We start from the raw sequence: 24,054 nt of genomic DNA on the forward strand, positions 1-24,054 counted from the left end.
GCCTTTCCACGATGAAAAACAAAAATGACCAGAGTCAAACAGAGGACGATATGTCCTTCGTTCCTCCAAGTATAGACAAAGATCGCCTTTTGTCGGGCGAGTCCTACGCTTATTATACTCCCTGTCCCGAAGCTATCACCCCGTATGGCACATCAACAACAGACCAGCCTACGGAAATCACACCATGTGTACTTGGAGTTGATGAGGCTGGCCGTGGTCCTGTTCTCGGTCCAATGGTCTACGGGGCTTTCTATTTGCCCATGCATCTACACCACTCTCTTCTCGCAGAAGAGCACAGCTTTGACGACAGCAAAGTCCTGACACCCGCCGTACGTGCCAACTTAATGCGACTCCTTAATACCCCGGGCAACAATTTATTCGAGTCATGTGGATATGCGGTCAAAGTCCTATCAGCTCGTGACATCTCCTCGGGCATGATGAAACCAACTGGCGCCACTTACAATTTGAATGCCCAAGCCATGGACGCTACAATTGAGATCATTCGCGGGGTGATTCAAGATCGGTCGGTAAGTGTCCAGGAGGTATACATCGATACAATTGGTAATCCCGCGACATATCAAGCCAAATTGGAACGGATTTTCCCAACTTTGAAAATCACCGTGGCAAAAAAGGCAGACTCCTTGTACCCCTGCGTTAGTGCGGCTAGTGTGGCCGCAAAAGTGACCCGTGATGTTGCACTTGAAGTGCTCTACGATGGAGTGTTGCGTGCTCAAAGCCCCGACGATGCGTCAAATGGCCCCGAGGGATGGGGCAGTGGCTACCCTTCGGATTCAAAGTGTGTTGGCTGGCTTCGGCGCAACATGGACCCTCTATTTGGATGGGGTAATGAGTGCCGATTTAGCTGGGGCACAGCCAAAGAAATGTTGGAAGTGAAGGGCGGAGCGCGAGTTGACTGGCCGGAAGAGGACGATGAAGGAAACGGGCGGCTTGAATTCCTGTTGACATCTGCACCAACGAAAAGTTCTAGCAATGATGGATTACGGGATTGGTACGGAAACAGACAGGCAGAGATTATATGATACATGGAACAATTGAGAAATAGGCATAATGAGGCTAGTATGAAGCTAATATAACAATCGATGATACCCCCATACCACCAATCCGTGAAGCATAAACCATGTTGTAATTGACAAACAAAGGGGCGAAAAAAGAACTTTCATCACGAAAGTTAATCAATATAATGAAATAAAATAAGATAAACCGGGTATCACGAAAGAAGGGGAAATTCTGGGCACAATGATCATAAAGTGGCAGTTGAGAAGTAGTAGTTGTCCCAAAGATATTCGTAGTCCTCTACCACGCTACCAACCAAGTCGAGTAGTGGTTTTCCCTTCATTTTATTAGTTAGACTGTGCAGCCATGATCTGTGTGTAATGTTAGCTTCGTGATGATAGAAAAAGGTGAGTTGGGTTATGTACTTGGTAATATTCTCATAGAAGGCGCCACGCATCAACCACCATCCCATTGACCATCCACGCTTTCGCAACTCCTCTCGTTCGAGGCCTGTGAGACCACGAAGACCACCAGCAACTCGTTCACGGAAGTCTCGCTTGGCAAGTTGGCGACAGCCGTATTCCATTCCGAAGCCAATTAGCCATGGTCGCCAACTCCGCTTGTCACGACCCCACCGCTGCATCGCCAGAGCATACACAACGGGTCGTAGAATATAGAGAACCTCTGCCAATTGACCTTGTCCAGTGACACGGTGTAGTAGCGTTTTAGGGGGCTTGATATCATCTGCAGTGAGTACTTTTGAGATGAGATAATTTGAGACGTCGTTGGCATCTGGAAGAGATGGGAGGGACAATCCTGTACGAGGCATGGTCCAGCTAAGGTCTGAGGATCTTTCACTGATTGGCGTCTCCATGCCATTCCAGTCCTCTTGGTCCTCCTTCTCCGTTGTACGTGGATCCACCTCCCGCTCGGGCAACGGGGGGCTTACCAGCGGGCGGGAATTGGTCAGGCGAAGAAGAAGTAGCCGGCAGATTGCTTTCGCAAATTCAATGAATACAACAATGCGCCATCTCGTTTTCTGGCCTCGTCGGCGTGCTGACATCTCCCATAAAAGCTCGGTGTATTGGAGCATCTGAAGCGCGACAGCGACTCGGTGATATAGAGAGGAGCGCGACGTCCAGTACTTCGTGTATCGAGTATGGGGGGTCAGTGGCTGCTTGGGAACAGTTGATGGGAGTTGAGAGACAACTCGCGAAACTAGAGAATCATGGTATAACGATAGAAGCTGTACACCGGAGTGCACTGTATGGTTGTCAGGCACATTTCCTTGCAGATACGTCGTTGCGGGGGGCTTTGACTTACCACATTCTGAAGCGACTTCTGATTCACGATATCGACCTATTCAGGGGAAAAAAAAGGAACAATATTAGCGATATGGATCAAGGCTGATGAACGGTTGCATTCGTCATTTGATGTACCTGGGATGATGTAGGTTAAGGACCTCAGAGCGGACTCGACCTGCCCAACAGAGCTAGCATTCTTGGTAACAAAGTCTTCATAGAGAGGCAGCCACTTAGATGGCTGTAGCATCGCCGTCGGAATGGGATTCTGGATCTTCCGAATGGTCTCCATGGTCCAACGGGATACAGCAACTCATGGCGCAGTCGCGTGGGAGAAAGCGGGAAAGATGTCGGGGGAAGTCACGGGCCGCCAAGACAGCCGAGCCGAGGCTGTCTGCTTGTTTGCAGCGTGTTTCGTCCCTCTCCACTCATACTAGGCACAGGGATCATTATATGGACGAATTCGTCTATCACTGGCGTATTTTGCTGCGGAACTACGGTAAACAAGGTCCATATATGATATATTTGCATAGGCATTCTTCTATTAAATGAGAAAGTAAGATGGAGCATATTTACATTAGATCTTGGCAGGATTCATATAATCATAGATTCGCCTGCCTACTCATCTGCCCAGGTCCAAAGCCCTCCTGGCCGCATAGCTTCTCGGTATCGTTCCTCTACTTTATCTCGCTCGAGTCTTTGAGCGGTCTCCCGATCAGATTCAATTTCTTGCGTAGATGGCATATCGGTTCGCCAAAATCCAGGAGGCGACCTCGCACGCTGGTGGTTATGTCGATGCTTACCATATTGATTTGCCATGGCTCTTGTTCGAGCTTCAATAAGGAGATTTTCACGTTCTTCGCTACTCAACCCGTTCAATAAAATCAAATCATCTCCTACGTACTCTTCTAACACTCGTTGATCTTCTTCCTTCTGTTCTCCTGGGGACTTGGCTGGTAATCCACCAAGACGAGCCATTGCACGAAATTTGCCTCCACAGCATTCAGGCCGCGTACAACCCGAGAGGCATTTGCGATCATCCTTCTTGCGGACAACTGCGGTATAAGCGTAGTCCAGTCCTTGATTGTTATGGGGGTTGATCTTGAAGTGGTTCAGAGTCAATCGGTGTAAAGGTCGTGATCTATATGGCTCATCTTCAGGATTTATATTTTGCTCAACCTGGCTAATAGAGTTCTGGGGTAACTGCGGCTGTTGTTGAAAAGAGCTAGCATTGGTCGGGCGATTTTCTCCCTCCGGAGTAATTCCCCGTGGTTCTTTGGTGGTTCCTGTATTTGCCTTCCCATTAAAAGGCATGAGTGGTGTCCTAGACCGCAACGGCTTCTCAAGCAGGCCTTCAAGGCGGCCTTGGGTGCCTTTGAAATGAGTTTCCATTTGTGGAAGTTCTGGGCTAGGCATAGAGGGTGTTCCTGCGTGGTGCGAAGGAGCACTAGAATCACCAGTGTCACCATCCTCAGATATGGACAAAATGGCGCGTGGATCGGTGAACTTCGCTTTCTTATATCCGGGTCTCTGATCAAGAGATTTTGTGTTTCTGGAATTGCCGTCAACCGGTTGTAACACAGTGGATGGGCCTGACAAATCATTGAAATCCAGGGGAACAGAGTCGTGCCAACGCACTGTACGTTGCATGTGCCGTTTTGTTGGAGTCTGTACAGCGCTGCCCATATCATCTAAGTCCTGAGTGCTTGGAATTAACTGCCCCAGAGCATAAGCTGAATTATGTGAAGGGCTTGACGATGTTGGCTCATTTTTGACATGCACTGGACGGTCAATGATACAGCTTGCCCGTTGGAGCTGGCCAGTGACCGGATCTCGCTTTCTCTTTCGCGTGTGTAAGTCTGGCAATGGAGGAACCATATCGGAGGCCGACTCCGAGGTTTCCGAATCACGCCTTGGAGGTGATTTGGCGGAATTCAGTTCTGCATGGTGAATGGACCCCAAATTTTGGCTGTTGGGCTCCGACTTAATAGGGGGACTAGCTGCAGCGGAGCAAATCAAATTCTGATCGGGGCTTGTAGAATCCGCACTCTCAATCGCGCTGCGCGAGATTCTTGAGACTTGAGGTAAGTTTCGCAGCAATGAAACAGGAGGCTCCGCAGACTTGCTGGCATGAGCGGCATTCATTCTTGGAACTCTTTGATATGTGACTGGTGTGCCATCATCAAGTATGTGGATGAATTCGTCACGTCGCAGCTGTCTTTGAATATGGCGCAATTTCTTTTTATGCTGTAAGACCTTCGCTTTGAGATCCATCCAAGTCTGTCCGTATGTTTGGAAGTTGTTGTATAGTGCCTTGTATTTGCTTTCCAAGGAAGGCATCCGTCGACCCGTATCGCTTCGATGAGTTCTCCAAACGTGCTCTGGAGCAAATTCATGTTCGATATCCTCCCATTTCAGAGTCGGCTCCAGATCGGTTGGTTTAGATGCATAGTGACTCAATTCTTCTTGAAGTGCTGTGGCCTCCTGTTGCAGTGCTAGACATCTGCATTCCGCTATTTGACGGGCTTCGTTGGCAATAAATGCGTGGTTTTTGGCCTCTGTCAACTCTACCTCATGGGCAGCAAGTCTAGACTCCAGAGTCCGAAAAGCTCTTTCAAAAGATCGCTCATAGGTATCCGTGACAGCGGACTGGAGCTCTTTTAAAACATCCATAGATGTATGTGCGTCACTGAATGGACCAACTGTTTTATTCTCGGCGTTTCTGTACCAGGAACACGCGAGTCAAACGCGTCCACGCGGGGCAGTGACTAACCGCCTAACGGAGATAGTGTATCTCCATGGGCCAGGCATGAGGAGTGCCACGTGATGCCTTATCGTGATGTAGATAAGAGGCCCCTTTGACGTAGGGAAAGATCGGGCGGGTTTGTGTTATACTGTCTCTTATCCTCAGGATCATTCAGATCCTCATAGGATATTTCATGGCTCCCAATACGATCCACCAACATGCCGAAACGTCTAAGGGAAGACTCACCGTTAGCCTTACCCTCTACAAAAAGGAGTCGTACTGTAATAACTACGCCCGTCGATCGACTATCTTCCATGAGCAATGAGCTTTTACTCCACATTCTTTCCTTTCTTCCAATATCGTCTTTGAATGTTTGTCAAAGGTTTGTGGAATCACTTAATATATTCTTCTGAAAATTCCAGGCTTACGTTTGCTAATTCTTGTAGGCTATCCCGCCGGTTCCATGCCTTGGGCGGCGACTCCGAACTGTGGAAGCGACAGTACTACTCTCAATGGGTACGCCCTCGTGCCCGTCGTCTGGCCAATGTAAGACGCTCAATATTACCATCTAAGGCCGAGTACTCGCCCAAAGTCTCGACCTGGTTTGATCATGGCCATCTCGCTGCAGAGGGGAGAGTAACTAATTGGAAGCGGCAATATCGCTTGCGCCACAATTGGGCTAGTGGGTCATGTCGAGTCACGGAAGTTGAATTTATCGAACCGCCTTGCCCTCCTGTGCTGGTGAAACTGTGTTCTGGCATTGTATTCACTGCCGATACTGCTCATGGGCTTCGGGGATGGGCTGCAAAAGACCCAACCAGGTGTTTGTGTAAAGTCGCATTTCCCGAGCTCCGGAGGCAAAATACTCGCCCAACTGCTTTATCGGTATCCCAGCTAGAGAATGTGCAAGAAATTGTGGTAGGGTTTGAAGATGGCCACTTTGATCGCTACGCATTGGATGTTGCAACATCCCAGTTGAAGCTACTCTCTTCCCACCTTGCATTCAGTGATGGCGCCATAACCGCTATGGCTTTGTCATCTCCATACCTACTGATTGTCTCTCAACATAAACTTCTCTCCTTGTACAACCTTCAAGGCCGGTCTGGCAATTCTGGCGATGCTCAAGATACCACAGGACCATGCGAAATTGCCTCTCTTCGGGCGGAAAATATGGTTGCACCGATGACTCTATCTTTGCGGGTCTCCGCAAATGAAATTGTGGCTACCATCGTGTATAGCTTCTTTCATATCGGCTGCGGTTGGTCCTCAGGGATCCAAGAGCTGCGGTTCGCCAAAGATGGCCAACAACTGGAATCCCGGCTCACTAGTACCGTGGATTCCCAGTATGGCACCCGGCTCCTTCGAGGACACCTTCAATCCAACCAACGGCTGCGTTCTACCTCCGATTCAACATCGCTTTTGGTGCCAACAGAACCATCGATCATGCACCAACGACCGCCAACGTCTATGTCATATAACCACCCGTATCTGCTAACCTCCCATGCTGATAATACTTTGACTATGTATCTGGTGGTCTCGGACTCGGATCGGCTTTTTGTTCGAGGCGGTCAACGGCTCTGGGGTCACACATCATCAGTCTCTACCGTTCTGGTTACGAATCGGGGAAAAGCGGTCTCTGTGAGCTCACTGGGTAACGAGATCCGGATCTGGGAGCTCGAGACAGCCGTTTCTTCATTGAACAGTCATCGATCCTTGAAAGAAGAGAGTAGTATACAAGTCAGCCCGGACAATCGAGCAGCGAAATCCTGGTTTGACATACCTAAAAGTACCCGAAAAGAGCTTTCCGGGTCGGAGCTTGTTACCAGCACACCTCAACCGCTCGACTGTATGTACGAATGCGTTGGCTTCGACGAAGAGCGAGTTCTCCTACTTGGAGAGAAGACGGTTGGCACCCAACTTTTGGAATGTTACGATTTCACGTAGCATTTCGGGCGACTCAAGCATGTAGAGAGAGATCACCATATGCGATATTGTTTCCATCAGTGATACCTGACAGGAAACATGAGATATCAATGCCATCGATACCCGCCAAAAATGGCCAGAATATGATATACACGACGTCAATGTCAATGTCAAGATCATGGATGCGGTCGGGCGGGTAGCACAAAGGTACTCAGGAACCGGGGACCCTGGGAGCAGTTTGTGTCGCCCTCGGATATAAGAAGCACGACATCCCCTCTCGGTTGCTAAACTTATAACTTTGCATTCTGCGAGTCTCTCTGTTCTAATCATTGAACTCTTATGTTCTGTGTTATGCCTACCTGGCCGACCTATTATGTTCTCCGGTCTACTCAGATAGAGAATACATCTCAGTTGCCATGCCTTTCAACACTCCGCCGGCGATGGTACAAGTACTCACTTGGATCAAACAAATAAAACCATTGACATGTTGTTCTTAGCTGATTGTAAGGCCAGTGAGGCTGGTGCGTCATTAAGCAAATCCTGTATGCGATTTACAGCCATATATGGAACCGACTGCTCCTCTGGCCTTTCTCGCACAAGAAATAGAAAAGTTCTACTATTCTATGGGCTATATCGGCAGCAAAAGAGGGCGAGAAGAGATATGGAGATAGTTTAGAGGAAGACAAGTAGGAAGAATAGTTAGTTGGTATGAACAATGACTCTTTAAAACCCATCTCTCTTCTTCTTCTTCTTCTTCTTCTTCTTCTTCTTCTTCTTCTTCTTCTTCTTCTTCTTCTTCTTCTTCTTCTTCTTCTTCTTCTTCTTCTTCTTCTTCTTCTTCTTCTTCTTCTTCTTCTTCTTCTTCTTCTTCTTCTTCTTCTTCTTCTTCTTCTTCTTCTTCTTCTTCTTCTTCTTCTTCTTCTTCTTCTTCTTCTTCTTCTTTTTCTTCTTCTTCCTCTTCTTCTTCCTTCTTCTTACCATCTCTCTATCCTACTCTTCTTCTTCTTCTTCTTCCTTCTTCCTTCTTCCTACCATCTTTTTCACTTACTGTATCTTCTCCATATTCCTTTGATCTTTCCAATATTGTTTACTCAAAGTCTCGAGTTCTTCTTAGTGGTTCCCGGTTCCAGATTGTCACCCGCCCAAAACCTTCGGGAACTTTTCTCCCTCAGAAACAAGGGCCCCGCACTACAAATTTCTTCCCTCTGCAACCTTCTTCTACCTCGCTTCTACAACCACCAACCAAACCTCACCACCCCTCCCCCCAAAATTCTCCTATCTCACCGGATATAATCCAAAACCTCGCTTCAAAATGGATCCCCGTTCTCGTGCCTGTTACAACTGTGCGTTTCTCATTCCCCGAGCCGTGCCGCGTTCTCTGCTCGCCTATAATCCACACAATGCATGCGAAATTTACTGCCTCAATTCGCAAACAAATTGATACTGGGCCTAATTTTCATGCGCTTGTGTTCATTTGATTTACATCTCCCTCTGATCTGATCTGTTTTGAGCGCATCCAAATTTTTACCAATCGGCCGATCTTGACTGACTTTTTTTTTCTTTGCAGGCGGTGACGCTGCTCACCAGGTAAAGATACCTTTTTGAACCTTTTTTTCTCTCTAATTGCTAGTTGCGACTTCAAGGAGTGCGCCTCTAAAATGGTGTTGTACTTGGGGTATGGTGGCAACTGGTCAGGCTTAAAGCTGACTATCCCTTGTCTTATAGGCCAAGGATTGCCCTAAGAAGGGAACCCCTACTTGGTATGTTATCGCTGCTTCCAACTGAGTCTTATCAGTCAGCACCCAAATCAAGAGCTAACGGATCTTTCTATATAGTTACAACTGCGGTGGTGAGGGTCACGTCAGTAAGTTAATAACGGACGACGATCAAATGGGAGAGTTTTCAAGAAAACAGCCCATTAACGATTTATATAGACCGCGAGTGCCCCAACCCCCCCAAGGAGCGTACCTGCTACCGCTGTGGTCAAGCTGGTCACCTGTCCCGGGAGTGCCCCCAGGGTGGCAGCTTCGGCGGTGCCCAGGGTGGTGCTCCCCAAGAGTGCTACAAGTGTGGCCAGCCCGGCCACATTGCCCGTAACTGCTCCCAGGGCGGTGCCCAGGGTGGTAGCTACGGTGGTGGCTACTCGTCATTCAACAACAACCGTGGCCAAACTTGCTACTCCTGCGGTGGCTTCGGCCACATGGCCCGTGACTGCACCCAGGGTCAAAAATGCTACAACTGTGAGTTGCCTTGATCTGATTCAATCCCTACATTTCTAATCAACCAAATAGGTGGCGAGGTTGGCCACGTTTCCCGCGATTGCACCACTGAGGCTCGCGGTGAGCGTGTCTGCTACAAGTGTAAGCAGCCCGGCCACGTCCAGGCTGCCTGCCCCAACTAAGGAGGGGAGAAGCTTAAAGCTTGCGTCTTATCTTCCTCTTCCGTTGTTTCCGCTTCCCCATGGATTTTTCTGATATTTATGAGAACTATTTTGCATGCGCCACGATCTGAAATGTTTATTTCTCGGGGGTTCCTTCAATTTTTTGTATTATCACTCACGGCTTGAATCACAAGCATGGGCGCCCTGCATATTGCTTTATTTCCTCTTGCAATTTAATTCTTTTCTTTCCGCGTCTTCTGGGCTCGCGCATTGGAAGTGATATGCAACTGGCAATTTTGCTTGCAGAAAACTAAAACGGGTTATGCATGGGATTTCTTTGGGCGCTTTTACAGGAGATATTTTAAGATTTTCTTTCTCATTTATTTCAAAATAAAAAGGCCTTCAATCTCAGATACTTATGAACTGCAACTACACATCATTGCTCTCTTGTACTTGGGAACGTCGCCACAAAAACGCTGCTCTTCTTCCTCCAGAAGACCCCATTTGTCTTGGAAAGGATTCAGACTCATCTGCATCACCCGGCCCAGTACATCCCGGTCTCCTTTACGTTCCACTCGTTCAATGACTTCGTCCAGAATCCATCCTCGAGGAATGAACTAACATGATAATTAGACAAGGGTATCCAGTAGGAGGGAAATACATTCAGATCTTACATTTGGATTCACAGCCTTCATAGCCCTCTGTCTCTGCTCGTCGTTGCCAGCACCCCAGTCCTCGAGCACCCGGGCGCGCCAATTATCCAGCCACTTGGCAATGCGCGCTTTGGCTGTTTCATCAGTGTAGCCTATTCCCCCAAATCCGTCCTCATGGAAGAAGACCGCTGCTGCTTTGGTTCGCTGATCCTCAGTCTCTAACTCTGATACACTCAGCCCTGATAGACGGCGGAAGAAATGATTGAAATCTAATTCTAAAGCCTCTAGGGTATCGAGCATCTCGGAGAAAAGGTCCTGGAAATCTGACTCCTGCTGCGTCTTGAGGCCAAGTCTTTGACACATCAACCGCTTATACTCGGCTAGGAAGACTGCCTTGTACTCTTCGCCTGTTCGGTCGATAATGGCTTCTGCACGTTTGATAAGCTCCTGTTCCATATCCTCGCTAACACCTTCTTTGATGAAATTCTCGTCATCGACTTTCTTTCCGGCACCGATCAGTTCTCCCAGGGATTCGCCTAACCGAACCAAGTTCCACCAAATAATGCTTGGTTGGTTCTTGTAAGAATAACGCAACATGTGATCATCATGGTTTGGGGTATACTGGGGGTCAAAGTTGTCCATGAAAGCGAAGGGGCCATAATCAAGTGATAGACCGTAGATAGAAGTATTGTCGGTGTTGAGAACGCCGTTCATGAAGCCATAGGCCTGCCAAGCAGCAACAGTCTTTGCGTTTCGACGGGAGATTTCGCGGTATAGTCGAGCAAATCGATTCTCTTCAATCTCTGATTTGCCCTGTACCTCGCCAGATGGGATACCTCTTGCGGGGTTATCAGTTTCTGAAGCAGAGTGGCCTTCGCCCACAGATACTATGGCTGGGAGGGTTTCCCACCCGCCAAAAACGTTTTCTGCGATATAGGTGGCCAGCTTTCTGATCAAGTCGCGATCGCCACGAGCCCTTAAAATATCGAAGTTTCCAATACGTAACCATGATTCGGCAAAACGGGCCACAATTGCGCCGGGCTCGAGACGCTCTCGTATGACCTTTGACTTGGCTACCAGCGTAAGAGACAATGCACGAGTTGTAGGTATGCCTAGAGCGTTGAGTGCTAGAACAGACTTCGTATTAATAATTGATATCAATGGTAGGGGAGATGTATGATGTAATCACCTTCAGAAACTATGTACTCTCGAATACTCGAGCGAAGAACGGCTTTACCATCTGCGAAGCGCGAATATGGTGTTTTTCCCGCGCCCTTAAGCTGCAGTTCATACCGAATATTTGAATCCGGGTTTTGGCATTCAAAGAGACTGATGGCTCGCTATTGGAAGTTGTTAGTAACCTCAAGGTATTCATTCAGGGTTTTTGGGCGATTCGGGGCAAGGGTATATCAAGATCGAGAAACATACACCATCTCCAAGTTGTCCAGCCCATGCGCCGCTGTGGATTGTCAGCATATTTGTTCCTGCCTGTGTGGGTTTACACAATATAATGTCAAGTAGTATGCTCACAATTGCCAACCTGTATATGTGTCAGTCATGATTACCACTAGGTACAAGGGATAGTCGGGCCAACTCAAATTACTTACCACCATAGCACTGAGCCCATGGATAAATACCCCCCTTTTCCTCGGACCAGAAGATTTCGTTTCCTGCTACCAAAGCTCGGAACTTTGGGTTTTCCTCTTCGCCATCCTTGAGTCCCAGATCTTCCATTGCGCGTGGACTCACTCCTAGTAATTCTGGCTCTTCCGCTTCCTCCGGGCGGACATATGTAAACAAAGCCTCCTTCACCATGCGCGGCCCTAGTGTTTCTCTAGGTGCCTTGTGAGAGACATCCGGCGTCGGAAATGCCGCGTCTGGAGGAAGCTTAGATGTGAATACATTGGATTTGGGCAGGTTTTCCAGGGTTGTCCCTGCACTGCGAGTGGAAAGATGGGCTGTCATTTGGCCTAATCGGTTCCGAATTGACGGATAAAAGTTTCGTGAGGACATACACCGAGATCTTGGGCATACACGAGATACATGAGCCGAGACCATGAAGAATATGTATGAAAGATTATAGAACTCAAATCAACTTGATGGCGCTGCAAGTGGTCTCCTGCGGAACTCGGCGAACCAGAAAGCCGCGCGATGTCGCTTCAGGCGGCACGAATGACATCACATTATTATTAATCTTTTACGAACTAGACTCTCTCCAAATGTCTCAAGTCCTCTGTGTCGCCACAATCCACCATACACAATTCACGTCTTATCAGGACATAATGGGCCCTTGCATCATCTGTTATGCGGGGCAGTCCGGCTTCGGTTATGGTTTCCCCTCCATCTGCTGCCGAAGATAGCAGGCGTGCTTTCAACATCTACCAGTATAGTATTAGTACCCCATTCGACCACCACTATGGCCAGCACCATCGACATTCCAACCATCAAGCTTCGCAATGGCACCGAGATTCCAACTGTAAGAGCCCGAAGTGTTTTTTTTTATTCGTCTTTTCTGAGTCTAGTTCAACTCATCCTGACATTCAGATAGCTCGGGTATGGAACGGGTACAGCATGGTACAAGAAATCTGGAGATATAGAGCTCGATCGCAACCTGATTGACAGCGCCAAGAATGCTATCAAGCTGGGTTATAATCATCTCGATGGCGCAGAGGTGTATGGAACTGAGCCGGAACTAGGTGTGGCTATTGAAGAGAGTCAATCCCCTCGCGAGAGCCTTTTTGTGACAACTAAGGTCTATCCCAATCTCGCGGATATCCCTGCTGCCCTGGATGCCAGCTTGAAAAAGTTGCGTCTCGATTATGTTGATTTGTAAGATATTGCCTGCACCTGCATCTTGTTGTGTTTCTCTTTTCTGCTCCATCAAAAACGGTTGAGCGAGGGTGGATGATATACCAATATTTGTCTAGTACTAACTCTCTTCTTTTCTTCTTCTTGAAATACAGATACCTGATCCATGCCCCTTTCACTATCACGACCGAGAAAGAGCTGCAGACAGCCTGGGCGGCCATGGAACAAGTGCAGGCGACCGGAAAAGCCCGTGTCATCGGGGTTTCCAATTTCCTACAGAGCCACCTGGAGACTATTTTGAAAACGGCCAAGGTCGTCCCTGAAGTGAACCAGATTGAATTTCATCCGTATCTCCAACATGGAAACTTAGTCCCGTGGCAAGAGAGCCAAGGGATCCGAACAGTTGGGTATGGTGGGCTTGCACCAATTACTCGAGCCCATGGAGGCCCACTGGACTCGCTTATCTCTGGTCTGGCTTTTAAATATGGAGTTAGTGAATCGGAGATCTTGTTACGCTGGACGTTGGATCGTGGGTGTGTGGCAATCACCACTAGCAGCAAGGAATCTCGCTTGGCCAGTTACTTGCGTACCTTGGCATTCACCCTCAACCCCCAAGAGGTGGCCGAAATCTCTGAATTGGGTCAACAGAATCATCATCGATCGTTTTGGCGGGAGAAATTCTCCGCTGATGATCGCTCATGATTTATATATTCACTGACTTTTACACGTGTTGACAAATAAACATCTTTTTGACTTATTTCATATAATCCATGGACAGCCTGAGGTGCTACATACATGCATATCTTACGACAATTAGATCCGTGAATAATGAACTTCAAGTGAATACCATATGTTACTGCCTACTGGGTACCCAAACTATTGCTGGGGTAGTTGAGATGGGTAGATATAACCCGCCTGTTGTCTGCTGTTTTCCAAACTATACCTACTACTGTAGTATGTCTGATCGTCCCTCATATCACCTGCTGCGACAATAGAATAGATGAAATTCAGCCTCGGGGGTCGCAGATCGTATAGCAAGCCACCTAGCTACTGATATACGGGTGAATTGGCATAGTAATAATAATAATACTACTACTACTACTACATATACATGTACTAGTAAGCGCTGGAGGTGGTCGATAACAACATTTGGATAAACAATAAAAGCGGCAAGGGATGTATTTCCCCAAAGGGCAACCCCGGACTTCCCCATTCGCGCTTTCTCTTCCTCTCATGCATCGGGGACTTTTCTCTTTCACCTGCTCCCATCATTTCATATTTTCCACTGCAACCCCGAAAGGCAGGTGGTGACCTCACTGGCGTCTCTTTCGCGCATCGAGAGACGCCCTGATGAGCGAGCCTCGAGGCCGTTACCCCTCGACTCGATCTCCATGCTTTGACCCACCCCGAATCTTTGCCCAGGCGCATGCCACCGCGGTGCTCTCCGTGATACCTTCTCTCTCGCAGATCATAAGCAAACTTGACAATCGTGCGCGCAATCCTACATCAATGGTGAGACAAGTTGTAATCTCCCGCAGACTGCGATGTCGGTGAACGATCAGCCCCCCTCCGTGGACGTAACAACCTGTCAACGCGCAAACCAACCTTCATCGGACCTCCAGACCTTGGATTCACGATTAAAGAGTCTCTCAAAAGACGTGCTACCCGGCCACCCTTACCTCCTCACCCTTCCAACACAGTCGCCTTATCGCCTCGTCCGTCGATCAGCAAGCAATTGGGCTATAGGACATGACCGACCGTTCAAACCAGAGGAACAGGAACTTCAGTATATGACCTTCCTAACCCACCACAATACAGATTCATTGCTCAAGGCAGTTGGAGACTGGTCTGACGAAAAGGGAAACATGATGACCGATCGGTCCACGGCACCGACCAAAAACGAGCTCCCAAAAGAGACAGTCGCGAAAAAGAAGATCAGCTTGAACGACTACAAGAACCAGAAAAACCGTGGCACGTCCCCTAATCTACATGATCAGAAGGATAGGGAAGCTCGAAAACCGGCGACGCGCGAAGAACCTCAGCAGAAAACCAAACACGGTGTTAAAAAGAGCGACAAGACGGAACCTTCCCACCCTCCTCCTAAATTACAGTCACATCTTTCCCTCGACAAAGGCCCCAAGAAACGACCTTCGACATCTGAACTTGACTTTGGCCACCCCTCAACAAACAGAAACCAAGATATGCACTCCTCTAAGAAACGACGACTCTCGCAGGAGAGAGACCTTCGCCAGGAACCAACTCCAAACAATTCGAATTCACCCAGACTGCCAGTACTCCTTTCTCCGACTCTCCCACCAACAGGCCCGGGTCCTAAACTACCGAGACTGCTGTCCCCTACTCTCCCACCAGACATTGAAAAGGAACTTGCCAAACTCGGAGATCGTTCCCCCACTCGCCAATCCCCTAAAGGCGATGCTTTACCATCCAGGCAGAAGCGGGAAGAAGCAGCTCAGACCAGGACACCGAGCTCTATAAACAGCAGTACGAACTCTAGCCTCCCGGGCAGTCGCCTCGCTGTTTCGTCTAAAGACGCTAACCCAGAACTCCTCGTGAGGCTTCGTTACGGGAAAGGCAACAAACGACGAGTTGAGGCCTTGCTCAAATTCACAGGGAAAAAGAAACCGAACCGGCCTGACTCCCCACCTAGCAATGACACGGATCACGACGATTCGAAATCTGCGGGATTGAAGAGAGGGGAGTTAGCTTCATCTCGTGCAAGTGAACCGTCTGAACGACTCAAAGCTAAGAGCAACACGCATGAAGAGGGACTGTCTAGCTCGATAAATGGCCGCTCAAAGGAAGCAAAAGGCTCCTCTGAAAAACCTCACAGCCAAGTGCCTCACCCCCCTCGTTCCCATCAACCGGTGAATGATAAGGCGAAACCTGTATCGTTGACACCGGTGAAAGACCCGAAAGCCTCCATCTCACGACGAAACGACCTTGGGGAAGGGGAGGGTCGGACGCCTGTAAACCCGGCGAACAAACGCCCCCCTGGGGATCAAGGTGTCAAGGGCTCTCCTTCTCAACCCGACGGCCGTTCTCGAAATGATCAGCGTAGGGTCTGGCGCGATGAGTTTCAGAAGTTTAGCAATATAGGGCGAGAATTAAAACATGCCGCTGTCCGATATAACGCCAAGACTGATTCGTCCACTTCCGACGAGAAACTCGCTGCCGTGACTGCAATCGAAGCTATCATGTGTTTTATTCTCGCTTTTGTGGCCGATGATCATTGCAAACTCATCACACGACAAGTGGGGGACTCTTCGACCTGGCAATCTATACTGGCGTATTGGCGGGTGGTCAGAAAGAATAGCGTCTCATACCCAGCCTTGCATGGACTTTGTCTATTCTTGGGAGCTGTTTCCTACGAGGCTATTCACTCGTTAGATCTTGAGCGGCTCGCCGTCAGCCCACTCCCTGGAGAACATACACCTGTACCCACTCCTGGCAGTGACGGAAACGCTGTCCCGTCTGACGAAAATAGGAAGAATCGCAAGGAGTTTCTCGAGCTTAAGAATCGACTCCCTGAGTGTTGGAAAGAATCACAAAAGCTTTGGCTAGAGGGCTCACGCTGTCTCTCTGAGGATGTTTTGAGCCGAGAATTTCCTACTACCTGGACTTCACGATCCCACAATCACGGCGATCGAGGCAAGGCAACTTTAAAACCGGGGGATTACGCAGGTGACTACTTTCTACCGCTTGGGGGAGCTACTCCTCCCATCGAAGTTGTGCGATTTGGTTGGTCTCTACTACAAGAGTGGTGTGCGCAGGAGAAGGTGGAATGGAGTGCCCGTTTGGGTCTCTAATAATGATGTCGTTCAACGCTGGCCCTGGTGCTGCTATATCCTCATCCCTCTCAGCTCCCTCCCATCTCTATCTCTCCCTAATTTTTGACTTTTTTGTTCTCTCTTTTCATTTTGTCGCTATCATCTTTTCCTCCTACATATCTTCTTTCTCACGTTGGCGGCAAGGATCGTGGGTAGTTAGGCGTCCCAGGGTTTTTGCATTTCGAGTGATTATATCCCTATGATACCATGAAGCCCTGGAAATTACTTCCAATGTAGCTATTTTGACGTTGAATATACCATGCTCAATACCAATGAATAATTTGCAGATCTACCGATTTGTTCTCAAAAGGAAGAGTAAGAAAAAAGTAAGAAAAAAATACCAAAAAGAGATAAGAAACAAGAGCATCGTTGTCCAACGCCTCCATTCCGTTAATCGCTAGATCTCAAATGACAATATGACAAGTCGCTGAAGAGGAAATCATGAAAATCAAACGTAAACATCAGTGGGAACTAAAGGGGGGATATGAAAAAGAAGAATCTTTCAAATACCAATGAAAAGGTGATAGACAATATGGGAGAGGCGCCCCAGGCTAGACTTCTCGATAATCGGGTTGTAAATCAGTATTGGACTCGCCGAAGAGCCATCCAGCTTCCCGGCAGTATCGAGCTTCTCGTCCATTGATTCCGACTTCACTAGCCCAACAGATCACCGAGGCATCTACGATATCTGCAATGACGCTTTCTGTAGCGCCTAGAATGCTCCATCCAAGCATACCCGCAATAAGGCCAACGACGTAGGCATATAGACTACCCCGAATGGTATTATTGGAAGCAGTCGTGACTAGACTTCGTGCAGTAGTCACCCAGCCGCCAAATCCCAATGCCAAAGACATCATAAAGCGTGCAGCATGCAGAATGAGTTTGGAGAGCCTATATGAGAGCAATGACCCCGAATTCCCGGGAGGACGGCCGTATGCCCGGGGATGTAACGATGACGAAGCTGCCGCCGGAGCAAGAACAGCCATTCTACTCAGGCCGTGGGCAGACTTGGCCAGTGACTGGGAATGGATAGCTCCATATGTGAGAGCGAGAGGATTTGTGAGGAAGGTGATGGGACTGGGAATTATGGAGTAGGCAAAGAGACTGAGCAAGGAAGAGATACGACGAGGGAGTAGTAGGAGAGGAAGTCGAATTAGGAGCGTTAGGAAACGAGACAGGCAGATGGTACCAAAAAGGGTCGTGGTGGCGTGGACGATGGCAGCTTGGATGATCTGTCTGGATGTCGGCGCGGGGGTGGCTAATCGATGGAAATACCACTGGCTCACAGTTGCAGCCGTGACTGCGCGTTGAATACCAGCGATAACTCCGATGGACCACAAATAAATCAAAACAAAGTAGACACCAAGCCACCAGCTGCTCAAGTCGATTATGAAAGATCTTTGTCCAGTCAAGTGGCCGCCCAAGAACACACGAGTAAACATAAGCATCCATACCCAGGTCCAGGAGACAACAATAGCAAGTACGCCTAAGCCCAAGGCAAGAAGCTCTGGGTTAGCAGCGAGAATTCGACAGGAAAATTCAAGGACCCCGATGGCCTTTCCGATGGACCGCCGACCGCGGACGACATTGTAAACCCAAGCGCTAGCCATCAGAAATGGTACAATAGACCCCCAACGCATAAGATTATCCTGGACACTTGATCCATGCCACGCGCCCTTGAAACTTGAGATAAAGGGGTATAGGGAGAAGGAGTACAGAATGATGGGGACAGTAACGATAATAACGTAGACAAGAAGCCTAACGTATGATCGTAGCAAAGCAAGCCAGACAAGAGACACAAAAATGGAGACAAGGGTATAGATTCCAAGGCGAAAGAAAGAGCGGTGGACGGTGAAGTAGATCGTATCGCCCCACTTTGACTGATCCCCGGATGGAGTTGATGTATGCAGATAGACGAGGAATGCGGTGGCAAACAAACCAGCAAGTGATATTAAAAATAGCTGACCCCAAAAGGCATCATGTAAAGAGGCTTCAGATGTGAGTGGTGATACGGATGCCGGGAAGGAGCTAGCGGAGCTTGGGGGTCTCAGGGCATCTGATGGGAAGTGTTCGGAATTTTCTGCGAATCCTTCAGTCCGATTTAAGCCAAAGTGGTCTGGCTTGGTGTCTGGTCTTTCTCGGAAGCGTTGGATGGGCGGCTGATCACCTAGAAAATCGGAGGGGCTACGATCATCCTCATCGATATGACCACGGAAAGAGTCTTCCAGGCCAACATCCACAAGATTCCCTCGGGCTTTACCGCTGCTAGAGCTGGAGGCAGGGCGACGTTCTGGTTCTGAAACTTCTTCTACTGGATCGATGCGAGATTGATGAGTAGGGGGAATGGGCTTGTCTCCGCGCCATGAGCTTTTAATACCCTTCCCATTACCGGGTCGGGCATCATATGGGGATTGTTCATTGTCATCATAGTCATCATCCAGCCCCACCGAGCGTTCAGAATCGTCGTCTAATTCAGATGATTCTTTTAGGTGACTGTCTCCAAAATGTCGCCGCGACCTTTGCAACGCATAGAAGTCGGCGATCTCGCGTTCCCGCTCGGTCTCATCGTCTTCTTCTCGAAATTCATCGGTGGCACTGAAGAATAGGGGAGCTGGTTGGGCCGATGCTCGGGAGGCAAATGGGAAGTTGGAAACTTGAGAGGCTCCTGGTCGGTAAGGATCCCCAGTCCTTAGAAAAGAGCGCGAGGATGGGTTCCGTGAGCTGTTACCCTGCCGTTGGTTATTGGGGCGGGCACGACCAGTTCTTTGAAGCTCGTCAGGGCGAGATGCTACTCGCGACTGTGACTGAGCCAGAAACCTCGATGCATCTACGGAAAATTCACCGTTAGCTTGACCAGAATCTACATGTAATTTTTGGACGCATCACGTACATTCCGAGAACATGGCCCACTATCGGCAAGCTTGGAGTAAGTAGGTGTGGAGATGGGGAGATATCACTTTGAATAAATGTTGGACAGAAGGAAGAAAGACAGGATTAAATTATATTCATTTGAAAGTAGGATATATGGGTTTTCCAGATGTCTCAGCGTAAGTTTCCTCACCCTCTTAATAAGGAGCGAGTTACAAGCCAAAACCCCAATCCAATAATGAGGAGAAGAGAAAAAGGGAAGATAAGGTCATTCAGACTATGCAAGCGTCATCCGAGCAGGTCAGTCTCCGTCTCCCGATAGCTGACTCATCCCCGCCGATAAACACCTTCCCACTCCTGAACCGGCAAGCATCATCATAGGTATCTCTACGTTCAACAAGACAGATAGGTATACCTCTGTTCTCCATGTCACAGCCATGGGACTATATTGCTAAGCTCGTTTGCATCGGTGACTCTGGCACTGGCAAATCCAGCGTGAGTGTGTGGTTGTTTTGTTTCGATTAAATCGTGATCTTCGTTAACTGGTTATCTATATCATCATAGCTCACAATCCGCCTCTGCGAAGGTCGATTCTCTCCCTCACACGATGTTACTATCGGGGTGGAGTTTGGTTCGAGAATTGTTCCAGTAGGGCCACCTGCCTCATTGGAACTGGGCATCGAGGAGTTCTCTCGCACTGAGTCTACCTCGGTCGGAGAAGACGCAGCTACATCACAATCAACAGCCTCAGGGTTACCAAGCCCGCCACGAAAGCCGGAGACCGCCCCTCAGAAGCGAATGAAGCTATCTCTGTGGGATACAGCTGGTCAAGAAACCTACAAGTCAATAACACGATCTTACTTCCGTGGTGCTTCCGGCGCTCTCCTCGTCTTTGACATCTCCAGGCGCTCAACCTTCATCTCGTGTACGCAGTGGCTCCAGGATTTGCGCCAGATTGCTGAAGAAGGAATAGTGGTTATCTTGGTGGGGAACAAAAGCGATCTGGCAGGACAGGCATCCGGGTCAAATAAAAGAGAGGTGACGCAGCAAGAGGCAGAGACATGGTGCCAAGCGAACAACATTGTGCGCTATGTCGAAACTAGCGCCAAATCAGGAGATGGCGTGGAACGGGCATTTTTGGAGGTCGCAGAACGGATCTATCGCAACATTGAAGCTGGCAAATACGATCTTAATGACCGGCGCAGTGGGGTCAAAGGCTTTGGTGCTTCGGGAGGAGGAAACAGTGGTGCGCCGAAAACAATAACTCTAGGTATGGACGATGCAATGCGCGGAGGTAATAGCTGGGCTGGTGGATGCTGTTAGGCGCTCCATGTCCATTTGTACAAACAATGAGCAGGATCTTGAGGGGAGGGGGGCTTTAGGACTTGCAGTCAGCCTGTTGATCAGGGCAAGTCGGTCCCAGCCTTCTACAATAGGACAAGGGTTAAGATAGGATTATGCCTTGGAATTGTTCACATTTACACATATAAATCTATTCGAACAAACATACATCAACATATTATTGGTTGGCATTTTGCAGGCCTGTTCCGCTTCTGCCTCTTTAGTCTGTCTCGTGCACACACTTTTTCCGTAGATTCCCTTTACATTTGGAACTTGGCAAATAAGCGCACTGTGTCTCTTCGCCAACAAGGAAAGGAAAGACAACATGATGGATTGGTTCTCTATTCCTTTTAGTTCGAGATCCGCCATCCAGACAACCAGCGTAGGTGGTTCCACTGTTGGCTAGGGCCCTCCATTCCAAACACGATGGCACGGAAGTGAATAAACAGCCCAATGACGATGGCATAGAGAACGGCATACATAATGACCACAAAGCGTGCGTTTAAGCTTCGGGAGATCCAATCGACACAGAAGCCAAAGGTCAAGATGGCGTAGTATAGAGCCGGGTAGTAGTGATGAACATAAGTCACGCGAGCCATGATGATGAAAGGCAGGTAGTGTAAAACCCAGCCGATAAGCGGGTAAATTCCGGAATAATGAATCTGGTCAATGTCCGCCTGGCTGAGTTCTTGGTAACCTCTCTGCCACCGAAGGAGGTACCACACGAACAACAAACCGAAGCCACCGAGTCCGGCGGTACTTCCCCAGTAAACAAGGGGGTTTCCAAGGAGGAAGTACTTGGTCACGCTATCGTCCCAAGAGCACATGCGCAAGCCAACATTCAAAACTGGCCATTGCCAAAACTTTGAAGCAAGGTCATCTTGCTTGTCTGGGTCAGGGACCAACGCATTGTTGGATGTCATCATGGCCACATTCAAGTGGATGAAGTCCTTCAAAAATGGAGACTTGTAGGAGCCAGGGTCGCCAGGAGGTACTGCAGAATTGAAGATTAGAACAGCTCGCCTTTGAAGAAGCAAAATAATGGAATTTTTTATTACTTACGACGCTCGTTGTTGTGTGACTCGACATTCCAGTGTGTGTATACGTCGCCGGGCTTGTTTTCCTTGACACAGGTAGTCTCGATCTGTTTGAAGCCCCATTGTGGGAGGTTGACATTTCCAGCCCGCAGATAGCAGCCCAGCACTGGATGACGAAGACGGAAAGCAGTGGTTAGTGTTCGGATCCGAGAGCGGTCCCGGGATGCAGCGTCGTCCACCACCTCGATCTTCCAATGATCCTTGTCATCGCCAATCGTAATATTTCCGTAGCATGAAACTTCGTTGTGAGATTTGGAAATTGGCGCAGGGATGGCATGGGAGTGCAAATTCCGACCTGTTGAACCGTGAATAAGACGAATTGTTTGGCCGTCTCCGATGAATCTTAAGTCGGCCTCGGCATCATAATCCGGATCGTGTCTGTTAGGGTAGATAAACCAGTCATTGTTGGCATCTTTGTGATGGTAGCAAGTAACCTGTTGTTGGTTGGAGCCTTCAGGGAATGTCTGAACATGAGAGTGCAAAAGACCACCACCGTATCCCATATTCTTCAGGGTAACGCGTGACCCAAGGGCAACCTCGAGGGGACTATCCCTGCCAACTTCGGTACCCCGCAGGTTGGCTTGGAAGAGAGAGCTCATTTGGGCATCTCCCGGGCCGCTGTTGGAAAGAACGAGGAAGTGCGCGTAAAATGAGGCCATGTAAACCAGAATTGGGATGACAATTAGGCCTCCAACACGAGCAAAAAGATGCTTCGCCAGTACCGCCTTTCGAGGATTCAGTTAGTAATTGAAATAGTTGGTTCGACAGTTCTACGACCACTCACCTGAGATATCTTCAAGTCGCCAAATTTGTTCCACAGGTCCTCGATTGTGTACAGGCCAACAATAGCAGTGCAAAAGAAACCGACCCATTTAACACTGCAGACACAGCCTATACTCAGGCCAGTCAAACACAGCCAGGTATACCACTCTAGCGTAAAGCTAGCTCGCTGAAGACGGTGGAATCGAGCCCAGCACATCGTAGTTGTGAAGGTAAAGCACAGGAGCATGGAGTCTAACAGAATGAAGCGGGAAATCGTGGCATATGAGTTTTCGAAGAGGACCATGAAGCTGATCAGCCACACAGTAGCTTTGCGGAAATTCAGGTCACGGGCCGTGTAGTAGGCCAATGGCACGCATACAACACCGAACATAGCGTTGAAGGCGCGCATAAAGGTATAGTTGACGTCTTCGGGGTATTTTTCACCGGATTTAAATTCGAAAGATCCATTGTAGCCAGCAAGGTAGCCCGAAAGGCCAACCAGCATCTTTCCGAGTGGAGGGTGAACATCGAAGTAAAACTCGCGTTTTAAGTAGTGGGAGCCGAACTTGCCAAAACTATAAATGATGGAATTAGCCAATGTACCACAGAATGGCCAAGTTAATGGGAAGGATATGATCTTACTGGGCTTCATCCCAGGTCACGATGTTGGAGCGGCCGATACGATAGAGTCGAGTGAAGAGGGAAAGCAGCGTTAGGATGATGGGGGCCAGGACTGGTTCCCAACCCGCTAGTACCTGCAGGAACGAAGTAGACTATAGGCAGAACCGCAATTAGTAAAAAAATATATATAAATAAAAAACCACTACATAGTAGTAGATAACCAATCATACCTGTGGTTTTCGCTTCTTGTCATCTTTCTCGGTGGGCGCAGGTGTGAACACCTGGGCTTTGGTGGCATCTGGCACATTTCTCCGTCGTAGGTCGGGGTCATGTTTGGCACCGGTACTAATGGCGCTGTCGGCCATTTTATCGGAAGACTTGGTTTAATACCGTGTCGTTCCAATGTGAAAGTGAAGAGAAAAGAATAGGGAAATGGAAAGAAAAACTGGACAAAGTATTTCAAGAAAAATGAGGCGGGACAATGTCAACCAGGATAAGGAGAGGAATTAGCAACGTAGGCTCAAACAACCATACTGGCCACGAAAGACCAAGAGGAACAATGCTAACGGTGTTGCCGATAGCACGGTATTAATAAGAGAATAAGAAGAAGAAAAGGGAAAGGGAAAGGGGGAAATGTAGGCGAAGAAATGCAAAGGGGAAAAGGACGTAGAAGGAGGTTCATGAAAGCGACT

General features: G+C 48.6%; 12 protein-coding genes across 12 annotated transcripts; 6 read left to right on the forward strand and 6 right to left on the reverse strand.

Annotated features, from left to right (window-relative positions):
- Positions 1-11: 11 nt before the first annotated feature.
- N7478_007982 (ribonuclease H2 catalytic subunit RNH201) lies at positions 12-1,040 on the forward strand (the record flags this gene model as incomplete). The annotated part of the gene is made up of 1 exon (XM_056924196.1): positions 12-1,040. The coding sequence occupies one exon, from the start codon at positions 12-14 to the stop codon at positions 1,038-1,040; it is 1,029 nt and encodes a 342-aa protein (XP_056776922.1).
- A 221-nt stretch (positions 1,041-1,261) lies between these two features.
- On the reverse strand, positions 1,262-2,607 carry N7478_007983 (peroxisomal membrane protein PEX16; the record flags this gene model as incomplete). Its single annotated transcript, XM_056924197.1, has 2 exons — positions 1,262-2,373; positions 2,454-2,607. 2 exons carry the CDS (start codon positions 2,605-2,607, stop codon positions 1,262-1,264), a joined length of 1,266 nt encoding a protein of 421 aa, XP_056776923.1.
- Positions 2,608-2,933: 326 nt separating this feature from the next.
- Positions 2,934-4,988, reverse strand: N7478_007984 (SAE2 C-terminal domain-containing protein; the record flags this gene model as incomplete). The annotated part of the gene is made up of 1 exon (XM_056924198.1): positions 2,934-4,988. The coding sequence occupies one exon, from the start codon at positions 4,986-4,988 to the stop codon at positions 2,934-2,936; it is 2,055 nt and encodes a 684-aa protein (XP_056776924.1).
- Positions 4,989-5,279: 291 nt separating this feature from the next.
- On the forward strand, positions 5,280-7,005 carry N7478_007985 (WD domain protein; the record flags this gene model as incomplete). Its single annotated transcript, XM_056924199.1, has 2 exons — positions 5,280-5,443; positions 5,508-7,005. 2 exons carry the CDS (start codon positions 5,280-5,282, stop codon positions 7,003-7,005), a joined length of 1,662 nt encoding a protein of 553 aa, XP_056776925.1.
- A 702-nt stretch (positions 7,006-7,707) lies between these two features.
- N7478_007986 (uncharacterized protein) lies at positions 7,708-8,046 on the reverse strand (the record flags this gene model as incomplete). Its single annotated transcript, XM_056924200.1, has 2 exons — positions 7,708-7,954; positions 8,033-8,046. The coding sequence occupies 2 exons, from the start codon at positions 8,044-8,046 to the stop codon at positions 7,708-7,710; spliced, it is 261 nt and encodes an 86-aa protein (XP_056776926.1).
- A 250-nt stretch (positions 8,047-8,296) lies between these two features.
- Positions 8,297-9,385, forward strand: N7478_007987 (uncharacterized protein; the record flags this gene model as incomplete). Its single annotated transcript, XM_056924201.1, has 6 exons — positions 8,297-8,327; positions 8,552-8,571; positions 8,710-8,744; positions 8,820-8,848; positions 8,919-9,224; positions 9,276-9,385. 6 exons carry the CDS (start codon positions 8,297-8,299, stop codon positions 9,383-9,385), a joined length of 531 nt encoding a protein of 176 aa, XP_056776927.1.
- Positions 9,386-9,780: 395 nt separating this feature from the next.
- Positions 9,781-11,982, reverse strand: N7478_007988 (uncharacterized protein; the record flags this gene model as incomplete). Its single annotated transcript, XM_056924202.1, has 6 exons — positions 9,781-9,981; positions 10,039-11,144; positions 11,207-11,357; positions 11,446-11,476; positions 11,548-11,557; positions 11,625-11,982. The coding sequence occupies 6 exons, from the start codon at positions 11,980-11,982 to the stop codon at positions 9,781-9,783; spliced, it is 1,857 nt and encodes a 618-aa protein (XP_056776928.1).
- A 451-nt stretch (positions 11,983-12,433) lies between these two features.
- Positions 12,434-13,527, forward strand: N7478_007989 (aldo/keto reductase; the record flags this gene model as incomplete). The annotated part of the gene is made up of 3 exons (XM_056924203.1): positions 12,434-12,493; positions 12,566-12,846; positions 12,945-13,527. The coding sequence occupies 3 exons, from the start codon at positions 12,434-12,436 to the stop codon at positions 13,525-13,527; spliced, it is 924 nt and encodes a 307-aa protein (XP_056776929.1).
- An 842-nt stretch (positions 13,528-14,369) lies between these two features.
- N7478_007990 (uncharacterized protein) lies at positions 14,370-16,652 on the forward strand (the record flags this gene model as incomplete). The annotated part of the gene is made up of 1 exon (XM_056924204.1): positions 14,370-16,652. The coding sequence occupies one exon, from the start codon at positions 14,370-14,372 to the stop codon at positions 16,650-16,652; it is 2,283 nt and encodes a 760-aa protein (XP_056776930.1).
- A 572-nt stretch (positions 16,653-17,224) lies between these two features.
- Positions 17,225-19,576, reverse strand: N7478_007991 (uncharacterized protein; the record flags this gene model as incomplete). Its single annotated transcript, XM_056924205.1, has 2 exons — positions 17,225-19,500; positions 19,564-19,576. 2 exons carry the CDS (start codon positions 19,574-19,576, stop codon positions 17,225-17,227), a joined length of 2,289 nt encoding a protein of 762 aa, XP_056776931.1.
- A 391-nt stretch (positions 19,577-19,967) lies between these two features.
- N7478_007992 (Rab family GTPase) lies at positions 19,968-20,864 on the forward strand (the record flags this gene model as incomplete). Its single annotated transcript, XM_056924206.1, has 2 exons — positions 19,968-20,036; positions 20,106-20,864. 2 exons carry the CDS (start codon positions 19,968-19,970, stop codon positions 20,862-20,864), a joined length of 828 nt encoding a protein of 275 aa, XP_056776932.1.
- A 368-nt stretch (positions 20,865-21,232) lies between these two features.
- Positions 21,233-23,727, reverse strand: pmt2 (uncharacterized protein; the record flags this gene model as incomplete). Its single annotated transcript, XM_056924207.1, has 5 exons — positions 21,233-21,876; positions 21,945-22,704; positions 22,764-23,316; positions 23,384-23,514; positions 23,593-23,727. 5 exons carry the CDS (start codon positions 23,725-23,727, stop codon positions 21,233-21,235), a joined length of 2,223 nt encoding a protein of 740 aa, XP_056776933.1.
- Between the last annotated feature and the right edge of the window lie 327 nt (positions 23,728-24,054).

Source organism: Penicillium angulare, assembly GCF_028827245.1.
Source record: "Penicillium angulare strain IBT 27051 chromosome Unknown utg000005l_segment0_segment0, whole genome shotgun sequence".
In the NCBI taxonomy this organism is placed as follows: Eukaryota; Fungi; Ascomycota; class Eurotiomycetes; order Eurotiales; family Aspergillaceae; genus Penicillium; species Penicillium angulare.